Here is a 15,860-nt window from a genome sequence, read left to right on the forward strand (position 1 = left end):
CCTGTGCCTGTGCCTGTGCCTGTGCCTGTGCCTGTGCCTGTGCCTGTGAAGGAGTCTCCTGTAATACTTAGGATGTATGACATAGAGGAGCTGCAGGCTTGTAGCCAAGGGGAATTTTCTCTGCCACTAAAGGTAACACCCTTTCCAATGGGCATTGTAAAATTGAATGTCAAAGCATAAATATTTCAGTGAGGGCAGTCCCGCTGTCAGGGGGCTCACCTGCTGGTTCTACTTTGTTTAAGGGATCATGGTTCAAGATCCAGTGCAATAGTCACCCTTGGAGTTATTTCAATACCCTGTGTCTGAGTTTACTGAATGACTAAAGTAGAGAAAAAACAAAACAAGCATGGGATAACTGTGCATTGTTGGCCAAGCTAAAACAAGATTTACTAGCAGGTGGCGGCTGCTCAGAGTCAGTGAGGTCCATATTTGTGCAGTACTAGTGTTTGCAATATTATCAAAAATGGAAGCAGTTTGGTGAGAGGAGAATAATGGGGCAGGGGGGAAGATGAGGGAAGAGAAGACAATAAAATAGGAGTGGTAAACTCTTCAGATACAACTTCAGTGAGTGGCTGGCAGCGAGATTTCAAACTAAAGTAATGTAGTCCAGACTGGTGGAGTTTAGTAATGGAAAAGGGTTTGGGTTTCCACTTCTTCCTGAAGCATTTTACGCATTAGAAACACTTTAGGACAAAATATGCTGAAGGACAAAATTCTTTGTTGGGTTGAAGAAGTTGACAGGAAAATGATATGGTTCATAGATTAAGCTGGCACTGTGACACTGGTAGCAATGTGTGAGCAGAAGTCTGCAGGAATTTGCATTTTGGCTGCAAAGGTTAGGTGGTGCAAAGCTGATCTCAAGAGCTTTCAGCAAACTGCCCTACAAGGCTGGGGAAATCTCAGACATGGAGAAGGAGGGCTTCCAGGACGATATCTCTGAAAACTTGTCCTTATCTACTGTTGCTCATTGTGACACACAAACAGCAAACACCAGACTTGATGTGTTGTTTTAGAAATTATGGAGTGAAGCAAAATATTCAGAGAGATTTTCAGTGGGTGTAAATTACCCTTAATTGCTTTCAGTGAGGGGGACTTTTAAGCTGAGGATCTTATTCACGATCTGAATGTTTTCAACAAATCAAGATTGCCCCTTGGAGACAGTGCATAATAGTGTCTTTTTGACACTGGCAGATTGTTTCGGCGAAGTAGAGTAGTAACATTTTTCAGATTAGCACTGTACACCAGAACACTGTGACTTAAATATAGTTTAATTTTTGTACAGCAGATGGGAGAAAATATAAGGTTTATCATGTATATTGAATGAAGTGGTTATTATTTTTTTCAAATGTATATTCTTCAGTCTGAGATTTTATGTATCAGCCAGCTATTTAAGGACATAAGCATGCGAGTTTGGATATCTAGTGGATATTTTTTATGTTTCCTTTTTTTGGGTTTTGGGTTTGTTTTTTTTTCTGATTCTTACAGCTGTTCACTTGGACAGCATGTTAATGCTCAGCTAAGACATGCTATGTGCACTGTCCAGATCACATAACACTCTCCAAATTACACACCGGTTCTTTTACTTTGTATTTTTCATATTTGTGATTGCCAGGACTACCCATAAAGCAAATAGGGAATACAAGCTTAGATGTGAAAGCTAGAGCTTAATGCTTTAAATAAACTAGTAGACTATTTTGTTTTTAAAGGCCTAAGTTACTTTTTATGTTGGCAAACTGTGAATGAGGAGATATGATTGTGTTTTGCCCCTTTTTGAGGAGGGGAGTAGCATTTTGGAGGTCAGAAACAAGATGTAAAGATTCACTTTTGTTCTAAGTAGTTAACGGTATCAATTACAAGTGTAAATAGTTCTCAGTTTTGTATACTCTGAATCTTGTTTGTGCAGAAAAAATAGCATTTTATAAAAGAGCATCTTTAAACAAAAAGTAAAAAATGGTTGCAGGTCAGTTTTACCATCACACTCAAGTCAGTAAACACAGATGACAGTGAAGACATTGTAATCAGAGCACTGAATACCCTCTGCTGCTGTCAGGGTTGGTTTTATCTACTGTTGCAAATGCAACCCTGAACACTCAAGTTATGCCTTAATGAGGAAAAAACCATCAACACTATCTCTTAGTTTTCAGTTTTATGAATGCTGTGACATTGCTTATGGACTTGACACTTACAGACTTCATAGAACAGGTGATGTTGAAGTGCTAGTTATGCTTGGACAAAATTAATAAAAAAATCTGTAAAAATGTATCTATCTATCTATCTCAGTAAGAAAGGTAATGAAATGCAATTTAATAAAGAATTATTATCAAAACAAAAGTGATTTTTAAATACCAGAGACTTCTGCTTTTGGAGGTATCACATATAAAAGGCAGTATGCTGGAAGAACTATAAATAGAAACCTAAAAAAAGGGCCCTAAGAGGAATAGGAAGACTTATCCCAAAGAAGAGGAAAAAGGGAGGGAAGAGTGTTTCTGAGCAGAAAGTGCTGCCACACAGCTGAATAAAAATAATTGGAATTTTGGGTCTGTGTGGTGAAAGTGTTTGAGAATGAGTAAACCACAACAACGTTTTTTTTTTCCAGGAGGTGTGAGTATTCTGCTTTTCATCAGATTGTGCTGTCTAGCATATGGACTGTTTTTCAGTTGGTATTTTGGGTGCATTTTTCAGTCCTGTGCTGTGGCGTGTGGCTGGGGACCATGGCACTCCATATGGTGGCTTTCATACTTTCCTGCAGGTGTAAAAGAAAGGATATAAGAGAACACTGTTCGAGATAAAGGTTAGAGCAATTCTAGGTTTGAAATGTCTGTTCAGAGCAAGAACAAGACATTTCAAACTGCTTAGTGAAAAGACTCTAACATATTGTAAATGTTTTACTGACATTTCTTAAGAAAATCCATTTTGTATTTTTATCTCCGTTAAATAACAATCTGCTGCCTCTTTGAAATAAACTGACAGTTTATCAATATCAGATGTCTTTAACATGATGTAACTTAGACACAGAGAGGGAAATCAAGGATGCATAAACAGCCTGTACTACAAACAGCACTTACCGTAGTTGAACAGAGCAGTAGGAAGTCAACATATCACAGGGAAAGCACAGCTACTTCCTTAACACTCATTGGCAGCCCTGTCAGTAATTACTGTCATATGGTCATGATTCACTCAAAGGACCAGATCAAAACTGAGCTATGACTAGTTGGGATTAATCATTTCAAACTATCCTCTTCTAACGAGGATGACACCTGCTTGTTAATCCCGCCGTGAGAAGAATTTTGGTCCATGTTGTAGTGATATCTTTTATAACTGTAGCATCATGTTTACAAAATTAGGGTCTTTGGGTAAGACTTGCCTATTCTCTTCATTTTGCCTGTAGGGAGACACTGGATTTTCCCATATGGAAGCTTTCAAATTGCTGCTGCTTAGCAAACATGCTCAGTGGGTTTGTGGTTTTATCCCACCAGCCTCTAAGCAAAGCCTTTCTGGTGCAGGGCAGTACCACAGAAGGGATTACTACAAAAAGGCTTTAAATACAGTCTGTAATCAGAAGAGCTTTTTATTTGTTTCATGTTTCTGCCCTCTAGGTACCTTTGGCAGCACAATGCATAGGCATTCTGCTGCTGAAAGAGCCTGACATACTGAAAACAGATAGTGGATATCACATTTCACTCAGTTTTAGTAGTGATGGGTAGGAATATGATAATCAGTCCAGAGTGTTTAATATGTACGTGATTTAATGTCTAGCCTTTTTAGATTAATTAAATGTAGAAAGGATGAAATCTTCTTTCTACCATGGCTTCCTAAGTAGCAGCAGTTCACTCCAAATTAATGCCCTGTTATCTATTTTAATTTCACCCTTATTTCCACTTCATGTTTGGCACTTCATAAATGCTCCTGTGCCTCAGTGCTCACTCAGACAAGGAGGATATCTATTTAAGAGACAGCTTTGCTTACCTGGTGATTCCCCCAAAAGGCAAAGCTGTGTTCGGTTCTGACTGACAGAATTTATACTTTTAAAAACATTATACTAAGTATGCATTTTTACATGGGCAGAGAAGGCTCACAGTAGTAAAAGGCAGAAAAAGAGTCTTGTTCAAGTATTGAAGTTTGTGTTTCTAAAAAAAATAATTTTTTTAGTTACTTCTATGAGTTATTAAATGATTAAATTTTGAAATAAAAACAGATACACAAAAAGATAAAATTTGTATGTGTTAGTGCTGAAAAATCATTTGTTATTAAATCAAGGTTTCATTGAAAACACAAAATGACATCATCTTCTGATCTTTCTGGGCATATTTCTGTATAAATATATAAAGTAGTCTAACATGTTTCTTATGGTGCCTGACATTTGCTTTAGGAATGTAGTGAAATTGAGTGGGGAGACTCAGGGCTTTTTACCAGGTCAGGTTCAGATCAGAACAAATCATAGCATCTGGTGTACTGTGACTAAGAATCAATCAAATTGTTCTGATTCATCTTATGCTCCTTCATTTTAGTTCTGAGTTATATGGGAGAGAGTTAAGCTAGGGTATGTCCCTGCCATTAATACAACTTTCTTCCTGTAGCTGGCTGGTAATTATATCATAATAATGGCAACTAAAGCAGACCATAACAGACAGAAGAGAAAAAATCAAACCAAATTACTGAAAATAACTACACTTACTCTGATTATTTTAAAGAGAAACAATTGTCTCATTTTTACTGGAAAAAATGGTGTATTAGTAGAACAGTCAGGAGAAAACTTTATGACTATAAATACAGTTGTATCAGCAGTAGTAATGCCATGCAAGGAGTTTGCTGTAAACTCTCAGAGATTTATGTAAACTCATTGGTATTGATGAGGAGAAAATTAATAAATAAATAGTTTTGATGCATGATGTGAAAGCTGCAAAGAATTTGCATTCTTTAAAAAAAATTAAAATTCTGACAACGATTCTTTTCTTTTTCCCGGATAGGTACCCATTACACCATTTCTTTGGTGAAGGCTATTCAGCAGTGCTGACGTCTTCCAATTGACCACTCTGCAAATTATTATCTCTGGACTCCCAGCTGACACCCTGCCGGAGGCTAGAGCTACTGAGACAACTGGAATTGTGCCTGCTTTGGTCAAGGTTTTTTCTTTCACGGAGGAAAAAAACCCAGAAAAGATGAAGTTGGGCAAAGTGGAGTTTTGCCATTTTCTTCAGATACTAGCTCTTTTCCTGTGTCTTTCTGGGATGAATCAAGCAGAGCTCACAAGGTCCAGGTCAAAGCCCTATTTTCAATCAGGGAGGACGAGAACCAAACGCAGCTGGGTGTGGAATCAATTCTTTGTGCTGGAAGAATACATGGGTACAGACCCACTCTACGTAGGAAAGGTAGGGGATTTAAATAAACTTTGGAGGGTGCAGATGCTTGCTTTTTCATCTGTTCATATGGTGCAACCTAAAAACTGTAATTCGGTCAGCCTAGTTGACTTAAGTGAACAAAGTTGCATAGTTTGAAAAGGAAATAATCTTTAATACTTCAGATCAGCAGCACATTTCTTGTAAGAATGCAAGGTTCCTGTTGTAATTTTCTTTAAGAGCTCTACATATTAGCACTGCTTGTTTAATGCAGTACAGTAAAAGTGTTTTGCCACCATTGATAGAAAGGAAATATTTATTACTTACACTAGATTTTAAAATAGGGGAACATAATGATGAATATTTTTTTTTAAGAGTTAACAGCTAGTCCCAGAAAAAAAGAAGTCTTGTATTACATTGTTTGCTCCCTAAAACTCAGCACTACTGAAAGCAAGAGAGGAAGAATCAGGCATCTGTGGGTGTGATGAATGGAAAGGAGGGCATGTCTGCATTACTGCTTTTCTTTGACATTGCCTGGCTGGCAGATTGGCACCTGGGGGCCTCGCTGTCCTCCATGCACAGCACAGCCTTGTGGCTTTACCTCGCCTGCGATGGGCACAGGTCCAGTACAGAGCCAGCCCTTTTACATCAGGGCATCCCAAATGGTTCGTTCTGCATGCCCGTCACTGCACATGGAGCACGCTGAGCACAGCTGTGAATCCGGGACTTAGCTCATTTACTGCCTTGTGCTAGTGGGTAATACGCTGCCTTCAGCAATTATGAAGGGAAAAAAAAGCCCACAAAACAAAACCCCCTCTTGTGTTTCTCTGTAACATTTATGTGTAATCATCTTATTGAAAGGAAAACCCATTTTCTCAGTAATATCAGAATCAATAAATAGAGTTTCTCATTAAAATACAGCAAATGCATAGAAAACAAGGGAGTGACAGCTTTTAGCACAACAGCATGCTTACAGAAAAAGAGATGAAGTAATCTGAAATCCACTGCTTCAGATATACCAGTGCAATGAATTTCAGCTTACTTAATTTATCCTACTGAGGCAAAACCTTGATGTTTGTGTTAATACAGTTAAGCACTTAGAATTTAATCATGCCAACTGAATAATCAAGTTAAATAGGGAACTGCTTTCATGATTGCAGCTATGGTTGTGTTTAGGTGCTTTTCTGAATTGGGACTGGTACTTTGCATAATTGAACCCTTAAGAAAGGTGTGCTAGAATCAGAAAATGTCATCTTCTATCACAGTGGTCTTGAAAGTTTTGGTGAAGTTTGATGTTATGTAGCAGTATCCATTCTGATGCCATGCAGCAGTTGGTTGTCTGTGTGAGTTTGTCTTTTAGGCAAATTTGTTCCCAGGCTGGAGTTTCTCTTGTGCCTCTGGAAATGGCCTATTTGGCATTCTTTCCTGCTGATAAAAAAAGGAGTGTGGCTTGCGAATTTGAATTTCTCTCCTGGAAAAGAAGCGTCTTGAAATACTCGAGTGAAGACTAGTTTTGATTCATAGTAATTCTCATATTCAGTCGATTGCTATATTATGGCCAAAAATACTGTGGTAGCGGTATAGTACATGATATTTGCATGTATGTGGTTATTTTTAGCTTCACAGTCTGCTCTTTCCTGTCCTTTACAAGAGTCCTAGCATTCACAAGCAGATATCTTCCAAAACACAACCTTTTCTTTTTCTGAAACAGTCTGTGCCCATCCTGCTTTTGTATCAGCAGTATGAATTGTTGGCTCAGGAATTTGTACTAGCAATCCATTTTGTAGGAAAAGCAGATAAAATTTTTCATGTACAAAAGGAAGGCCATCTTCCTGGAAACAGAGTCCTTGCTGAGCATGTTGTAAGATACGACGTGCCCAGCTCCTAACCTTCTCACTGCAGAGGCTGTTCACTGTGTGGCTCCTGAGGTGCAATCATGACCAAAGCTGCATTCCCACGCAGCGGAGCAAAAAGGTGAAGAAGTGATTTTCTTTCTGTGTCTTAACATATTATGTGCAGCACCACTCTGAAGTGAGCAGCAGTCACCTTCCTTCCCCTCTTCTTCCCTTAGAAACATTGTGGTTCTTGTTTCAAATCCTTTGCAGGCAGGTAGGGACAGAGAAGACCAAGATTTGGAAAGGAAGGTTGGGTTTTTTTCCCTCTTTTCTTCTTCTTTTTTTTTTTCCCCCTTGGTGAGGAAGCTACAGCAAGCAAAAAGCTGGCATAATTCATTTTTCTCATCAAATGAAGTGAAAGTACCAACCAGACTGTGCCGAGTGCTCTGCTTCTGGGGAGGCCAGTCCTGCATTGCCTTGCATTCAGGATGGTTTGCAGGGTGCCAATCTAACTGCACATCCAGGAAGGAGGGACCTTCCTCCAGCTTTTAAGGGCTGTGAGATAAAAAGGCTTCAGAAACACTCAAGCAAATGGAGCTGCAATGGGGAATACTGTCTCCCTGCCACTATTCAATTTTACTAAGCCCTGGGCAATTCTGGTTGTAAGGCAGCATTTGGGGGTTGTTAGGGTTACATGGCAAATCATTCAAGAGTCGTGAAATACCAATGTTAATTTCACGTTCAGCACTAGCTCTGTCCTCCTGGGTGTCTGCATTCTGACACTTTAATTGCATGATCATGCAGGGTAAAATCCTATTCCTTGTAAATAATGTAGCAGGATTCCTATTCACCTGAGTAAAACAAGTATTTTCCTTAATTTTTCAGTGTTTTCGTGTTTGTTTAATGAGGCTTCAGATCTATACCTGAGGTATACTGCAGCCTTCCTTCTGGACGTCCTTTTCCTGTTTTCCTAAATGCATGTATATTTTTTTTTTTAAGGCAGCAGGGCCTGTTTCTCATGTGACTCTAGAGAAACCTCTGGAGCAGTTCCATTAGTTTTACTCTAATATGAGTCAGAGGTGACAGAAGTTTGGTGCCTTTTTTTATTCTCGTTTTTTTTTTTTTTTTAATGTAGGTTTTTCCTCTTTGTGGTATGAATTTTAATCATCTTGGATGTAATTCTGAGCACCTCTTGGGAAGTGCTTAACATGTAATCAGATTGTGGACTGAACCATATACGATTCTCTTCTGTCGGTCAGCACAGCATGTATTATGTTCACTTGGAGGGCTGAAGCATTTAACTGTTTAACCCATGAAACTGTTTGGATAGACACTGTTCTCTTCCAGACATGCCATGCAGGAGATGAGGCAGCTAACTGTGATGCTAACTGAGCTAGAAGCATAGTTGGCTTCTGTTTTCTGGAAAATGTTTACTATTGCTTGGTAATATGTTTTTGTGAAATGCCTTACTCTGTATTTTCCATATAAATGATGTTAATGGAATCTATTTGGGTGGAAAAAATAATAGTCTAGAGCAATTTTAAATTATTCGAAATGTAAACACCTAAAATTAGGAAAAAGTATATGCTATTATGTTGAGTATTTGAAAAGCTGTATATGGTCTTGTAATTGAAGTTTCCATGGGTACACATTGGCAAAGGAGAATGCAGTTGAAGTAGAACTTGAACATTTTGTTGATACTTTTTTTGTTTTGTCACATAACTATCTGACATCCAGGATTTGGGTTTTTTTTGGTGTGGTGGTTTGTTTTTTTTTTTTTTTAATGTCTTTTAATGTCTTCTGCTGCAAGAGTGTCAGTCACATCAAAAGCATTATAATGACACAGAATCTCTGCCAGTAATACTTTCATTTTTCTTATTTAAAAGTTTAAACAAACAAACAAAAGAAAACACAAATAAACCTGAAGAAGTGAAGTCTGTGAACTCCATGTAAGATGCTGATTGATGGCTAGCTTCAATGTTTTCTTTTGAATCCAAACCAACTCTCCTTTTCCAATGGCTCTAAATTTAAGTATATTTACAGGACAATTTCAAGATTTTTGCTGAGTTGAACTCTTCTTTTCCCTTGAGATCTCACTAACATGTGAAGGACTGAAAATAAAAGACAGGGACTTATGACTGAGCACGAACCCAAGAAGGTCATATGTAACTTTGAAAGGCTCACTGGTAATTCTCAAAATAACACTTGGAACTCGTAAGATACTCTGAGTGTTGTTTTTATTTATAATGTAAGAACAAGTGTAAGTCCTAACCTGCATTTTAAAATCAAGAAAAAAGGTTAAATAAGTGAACTAAGAGCAAATATTTTCCTAGAGCTCAGATTCATTGCCTTCCAATACAATTTTACCTGCCTTTTTATTTTTCTTCTGACTGTTTTAGGTGAATTAACCTGTTGTATTCAATTTTCAAATGTGGATGAAAGTGCATAAGTGCTAATATTTGCATTATTATTTTCTGGAGTAGTGCAGAATGAGAGAAACATGAAAAAAATGCAGCAAACAAGCTGCTTTTCCCATAAAATTAGGTCATTTAAGAGAATTTTCTGGTTTTACAAGTTTTAAGAGAACTTACAGGCAGGGTGAGGAAAGGGTTTTTACAGCAGCCAGATAACAAGTTTATGTTATTATTAGCATAGAGAGTGGGTAGTTTTTTTCCAGTCTCCTCATTTTGGAGGGAAGGAGGCAGGATAGGGGAGGATACTGGGGTTTTGAGTTAATGCTTTGTTTTTCAAAGGTGTTGGTGAATGTTTCCATAAGGTGACAGAATTATTCACATACTGTATTTATCTGTGATGTGACCTTGTGTCAAGCCATACAGATCCAGTCAGCACTGGGGCTCTTTTCATAGAATCACAGCCTGACAATTTCAGATGTGGCTGATGAATTTTGACTGACTTGGATAATGAGTGTCTTTGCTAAAATACTTTAAGGCAGTGAGTACTCTGGAAGTGCTGGCCACTCAGTCAAATTCAGACAGAGCTGTGGGAATATTACTGGCATTTTGGGAAATGGAGAGGAGATGGGGTGATATTACAAAGGCTAAATATAGGTAAAAAGGACTGGGCTACCTCACTTGCACATAGTGAAGAAGGAGGTGAGTCAGGTGCAATTCCCTGCAGGGATCTGATCCTCCTACTGCTTCTAGAGGCACCCACAGGGACTAGGGCTCTCTGCTCAGCTTCCATATGGGTTTTTTTCCCTCCAAGCATCCTGTGCAAGGTAAATGTTCATGTCTGCTCTGCAAGTAAGCTCCTGCCTGAGAGTACCCACAGCTCTGCAGATTTTTCTTCATTTTCTACCACAAGTAGTTTTGGAAAAAAACATTCAAACAAACCAAACTCAGACCAACTATTTTTCATCTGTCTTTGTGGCCTCTATGTGGAAAACAAAGATGGCATAATAACTCAGAAAGAAACTTCCCCTCTGTTACATCTTCCCCTCTGTTACATCTTTTTCTCCTTTTCTATTTGTGTTATCTTTACTTTTATCATAATCTTTGAAGCACTGTTGTTTTATATACTCCCAGCAGGCCATTTATAAAAAGGAAAAAGCAAATCTGCTGTATTTCTGATATTTATCCATCTCAGGAACTCTTTGCTTTTCTGTGCTATGAAAATTGATAACAGTTGACCTTTTAAGTAAAATGGGACATGCCATTCCTGTCAAGTATTTTCCTACCACAAATGCTGCAAATGAAACAAGTGAACAGACAAAATAGTTGAGTCCTGCTTCCTTGCTTTATGTATTGAATAGGTCTTGGGGAAACGATGCTTCAGTTGTACTGCACAGGTATGACTTTACCATCTCAACTTGTTCTATCCAGTCCCAGTATCACACATTTTTCTTCACTGGATAGTCACTGTGGGCTTTGTGTTATTCCATGCTATACTTTACGTGGATTACCCTGAATAACTGAGATCTGACTGACATTCCAAATGTTTCCTCCTTAGTGTGCGGGACGAAAGTGTCTCTGGGGAGAAGGGTGAGATTGAGACACACAGGAAGAATTATCCTAAAGAATAACCTAAAATCTACTGCCTTTTCCTGGTTGATTTCATCAGCCTGCACACATATAGTGTAATTTCCTCTTTCTCTCTTTACAGGAAGTCTTCTTCTCTCATAGCTGAATGGATACAGGAGAAGGTTTTATGCCAGGGATTTAAAGTGATGACAATTTCACATGCCCAAGCACTAAAAGACAATTTGTATGTAATTTCATTATTAGAAGTGATAATAGAGTTGAGAGACTTATGGTTGGATACTGAATCAGAACATGTAGCTTTTTGATCTCTCAGTATAATATAGAACATTGATCCTTAACATGTGCCATTACAGAAGAGGAAGGTTAGTGAAGGTGATGACAATATCAGTAAATTAAGCAGCCCTCATATTCAATGGCACAGCCATGCTATTTATGTAATCCTGTAATACCAGTTCTGTATTTCATGAGACTGAGTCTCTACCTGCAGTGCTCTGCTCTGAATGTCTTTTGGGCATTGTTTAAAACTAAATTGTATGAGTCTCTGAAAAAATAGAAAAGCAAGAATAAAAGTTGATTTTGCAATATATGTAGATGAGAGGCTCCGGTATGCTTGGCTAGTTATCAGAAAATGCCTTATTTTCAGGAGAACATGAGAATTAAAGTTCTGATGTCAGTCAAGCTGATGCTGCTTCCAACTGACATTTTTTGTGATGTTCTGACATTCCTTCTCCTTTTCATCTTCTGAGGTTGTTCTTGGTCCCTTAGTTCTTGTTTGGCTGTCATCCAGCATCCAGTTTTATGTCCATCCTCTTATCTCACAATTCTGTGTTAATGGCATTGGAAATACAGCATTGTAAAACTTTGGCTATCAGGAACTTTGAGTATTTGCATTATTCTAAGACTAAGGAGGTCCATTCATGAATTATTGGGCTAGCCAAAATGCAAGCAAATACAACCCCTGCTCTGAGGCAGTGGTCTTATTAGGCAAGAAGCAATAGCAGACTAAGAGGCAATGACAGAATTCAGAGGAATGTAGTGTTAGTCAACATCTGAAAATAGTTTGAGAACAGTGGGTCACTAGTGTTGTTTGCTATGAAGATAGAATATTATTTTTTCTGAAAATGAGAATCATGCAACATGTTAAAACATTATGAACATATAATAGAAAGTTCTTTCCTGCCTTCCCAGCATTTATGGATGACTAGCTGGTTGAAACTAAGTGCAGACCTATTTAATATCCATGTTAGTACAAGGCTACATCTTCTTTCAGACCTGTAAAGATAAAGGATGTTTTCCAATTGCTTTCAAAATATCAAACTGCATATGCTTTATAGTTTTACATCTTGTAGCCTGCTGTCACACTACCTTTTTCATGTTGCCTTTTTTTTCTTATACATCTTCTGTTAGCCATAAGTGTCTGTCTACAGACTCATTGGGCATTCATTTCATGTATTAAGTATTTTCCATGTGTCACAGTCTAAAAGTGCTGCCAGGACTGTTGCTGCCTTGTCATAATTATTCTGCTGAATTTCTTCTTTGCTCTACATTTGTTTTTAAATATTATACTGGATTTCTGAAATTCCTTTGTCCTTTTCTTTTTTTCAGTAATCACTTAATAAAATAGCACCCTTGTACATATGTCAATGTTTCAGTGCTAACTTTAACCAGTTAAAGAGAGGACATGGGAAAACATATTTAAAGATCATGAAAAAAATCGGAGAATTGTTCCTTTGTGTGCAAAAGCTGGCTTTTACATAAATATACTGGTGATAAGTACTGGAAAATCTCTTCAGTATAATCTTTTTCTCTCAGCATTATGCATTTCCTTGGAGGAGATAGCTGAGCTAAGTGCTAATGGTGGAACTGCTGAGAGAAGAAAGATGTTAATACATTAGGTTGCTCTGTTCTTTTAGGATAACTATTAGCTACCTTATGCTACCAGCATTTTCTCTGCCACTTTTCCACTGGAAGAGACACTTACTGTCATGTAAATTAGAGACAAGTAACTCTTAGAAAAGGCTGTGGAGTGTGTGCTCTAGGAGAACTCTAATTCTGTCCCAACTGTCCAAACCATGGTCATGGTACGAGTACCAGCCTATACCAAGAGCAGAAGTTTGAGGATGTCATAATGCTTAATCTTTCATCATTTCAAGGTTATAAGAAGGAAGATTAGCCAGTTAAAAATATATAAATAAAATATAATAAATAAACAGATTTATATTTATTAATATAAATAAACGTTGTGAACACCAAACCATACATCTCTTGAACTCAGTGTATAAACAGGAACCCCTCTAACCTTCCCTGGCAAGTGTAAAGCTTAGCCAGTGAGGAAGCTCATTGACAATAGACACTGATCACCAAAATCAATAAATAGGTTCATAAAATTGAGGAATATATTTAGGATTATTTCTTGCAGATGTTCTTGAAAAAAACTACTACCATTAACAGTTCTGTCAATATACAAATATTTGCTGATGTTACAGCCCTGTGCTCTTGCAAAAGTAATATTTTTGTTTATGTAGGTGTAAGGCACATAGTATGGTAGTAGCACTCTACAAGTCATAAATGTAGCAAAGAATAAGCGTTGTTTTTTCTTCAGATAAATAGGAATACTGAGACAAACGTAGCTCTTCTGCATACAGTAGTTCACGTGCAATTACTCATGTACCAGCAAACAAAAAATATGCCTTACTGACTTAGTCTCAAGCTGTCTTTTTCAGAATTCTCCCCTGGGAGAAGAAGATAATTCTAAACATTCAAGAAGAAGGCAAAAAGTTTTTTAGTATGTTTTGATAATTAAGTTACGCTGTTCATAGAATAACTGAAGATTTAGTCCAGAATCTTCAGATCAGTTTTATTGACCCTAGGAGACCACTTGAGAATATTAATGTTGCAATACAATTGTCTGGTCATTTCAAAATTGAATTTTCAACTGATATTTTATTCTGTAGATTAGTAAAAGAGGAATAGTGAGGTCTGATTTGCAACAGATATCAACATGTTCCACATTTTGACGGTGAAGAAACAGTGCCTTCCTTTCATATAGTCCTTTAATATTCCTAAAGCACCGAAGGGCTGCATTGTGGCTTATCATGTGGATGAAAGGGTGTATACTAAGAACAGCTAAGGACTGTCGGACACAATATTCTACCTACATCACAGGAAATTCTTAGGCCGCCTCTGAATAGAAAGAAAGAAATTTAAGGTCATTTTCCAGGTGATATAAGGAGATTTTGCTGCATGAATTCCACAAAATGTTGCCAGAGTCATACTGTTTCATTTAGTTTTCCTGTTTCTGTAAATCATAAGAAATTACCTCAAGGATTAGAAAGACATGCAATTCTGTTGCTGTGGAGTATGTGTGAGAAGAATTGAACGCAAAAAAATTATTTTTCATTTGAAATGCTTCCAAAATATGGAAAATCTGGTACTTGGATGGTACATGTGTAAGGATGATAAGCTGCTTAAACACTTCATACTGAGGTACCAAATTGTAACCCTGCTGACGAGGCAATCAGGCAATTGATTTTCCTTACAAGGTAGGCAGGTGCTGTATTAGGCAAAGTTTAGCTTGTTATCCTGTAATAATGAAAAGTTTTCAGACACAGCTGGGAAAAGCAGATGGTCATTTCTTAAGTTTCCATAATCATGGTATAAACGTAATGCCATAAATTAGCAAAATACTTAACTTGTCTTTCTTACACAATTTATACACACTCTATGGGCAGAATAGGCATTTGGAAAAGTACTTGGCATATTTTTATGTTTCTTTTTTAACTGGCAGGGCTATAGTGCTACATAGTCTATATATTAAAAACTGTTTAAATAATTCCACTTGCTCCTGGATGTTTGTAATCTTCATGCATATGTAGACTGTTATCCTTCCCACCCATCTTTCACCCTTTACCACTTTACTGTTGCTTAGCCAAGCAATACTTTTAAAAGGTTTTCCTTTTGAGTCAGCATTGTAGTCCTGTCTTCATCCATACTGCTCTTTTATTCATCCTCTCCTTTTTTTGAATATCTTCTTGACAGTGAAAAGCCATGAACAAAAGCACTCTATTGTAGCTTCATCTAAACAGGAAATAAGCCAAGTGAAACTGTTACTTCCTTTCTCATTTTAAGATTCAAATTCCACTATTCATGTTTGTTTCTTTCTTTGCAAGTTCATGTCCACCACCATGCTGAGGATCTTAAAGCATTACTGCTTTTCTGGTTTTTTTCTTTATGCTGAATCAAGTGCACTTCTGAGTGCATATCAGTTCCAAATCAAAGGAAATATTAGTTGTTTGAAATGTTGTTTCCATTTATTTGACTGACCAACCAAGTGAAGCCATGTAAAACAAGGTTTTATGGAGCAAACATGCAGGAATTAGAATGATAGCAGTGATGAAGCATATACACAAATCTGTATATAAGTCTAGGAAATAATGGAGGGACCTCACATTGAGGAATAATTCCTGCTTGTACTGACACATTTTTTTAAGTCAGATTTATCATAAGATTCAAAGAAAATGTGAAAATTCTAGTCTTAATGGTTTTAGTTCAGGAAAATAGAGATTGAAAAAGTTAAAGGGAAGAAAAAGTATCCCAAAGAGTAAGTGTGAGAAGGGGAGGAACATGATAAAGCATTTTGCTTTGTTTTACTCACTCTAGAGCCTGATGTAAAACTGAAAGCAACATGC

At 37.4% G+C, this 15,860-nt stretch overlaps 1 protein-coding gene across 2 annotated transcripts in view; it reads left to right on the forward strand.

The window, feature by feature from the left end:
• The window catches only part of CDH7 (cadherin 7), a 93,846-nt gene that overhangs the window by 5,321 nt on the left and 72,665 nt on the right, over positions 1–15,860 (forward strand). For both annotated transcript variants that reach the window (XM_042032223.1, XM_042032212.1), the window contains exon 2: positions 4,968–5,369. In XM_042032223.1, the coding sequence (XP_041888157.1) occupies positions 5,160–5,369 (210 nt within the window). In that variant the 5' untranslated portion in view covers positions 4,968–5,159. The remainder of the gene's footprint in view (positions 1–4,967; positions 5,370–15,860) is intronic.

Source organism: Corvus kubaryi, unplaced genomic scaffold, assembly GCF_017639235.1.
Source record: "Corvus kubaryi isolate FWS band 111438036 unplaced genomic scaffold, C.kubaryi_AGA036_p1.0 132, whole genome shotgun sequence".
NCBI classification, from domain to species: domain Eukaryota; kingdom Metazoa; phylum Chordata; class Aves; order Passeriformes; family Corvidae; genus Corvus; species Corvus kubaryi.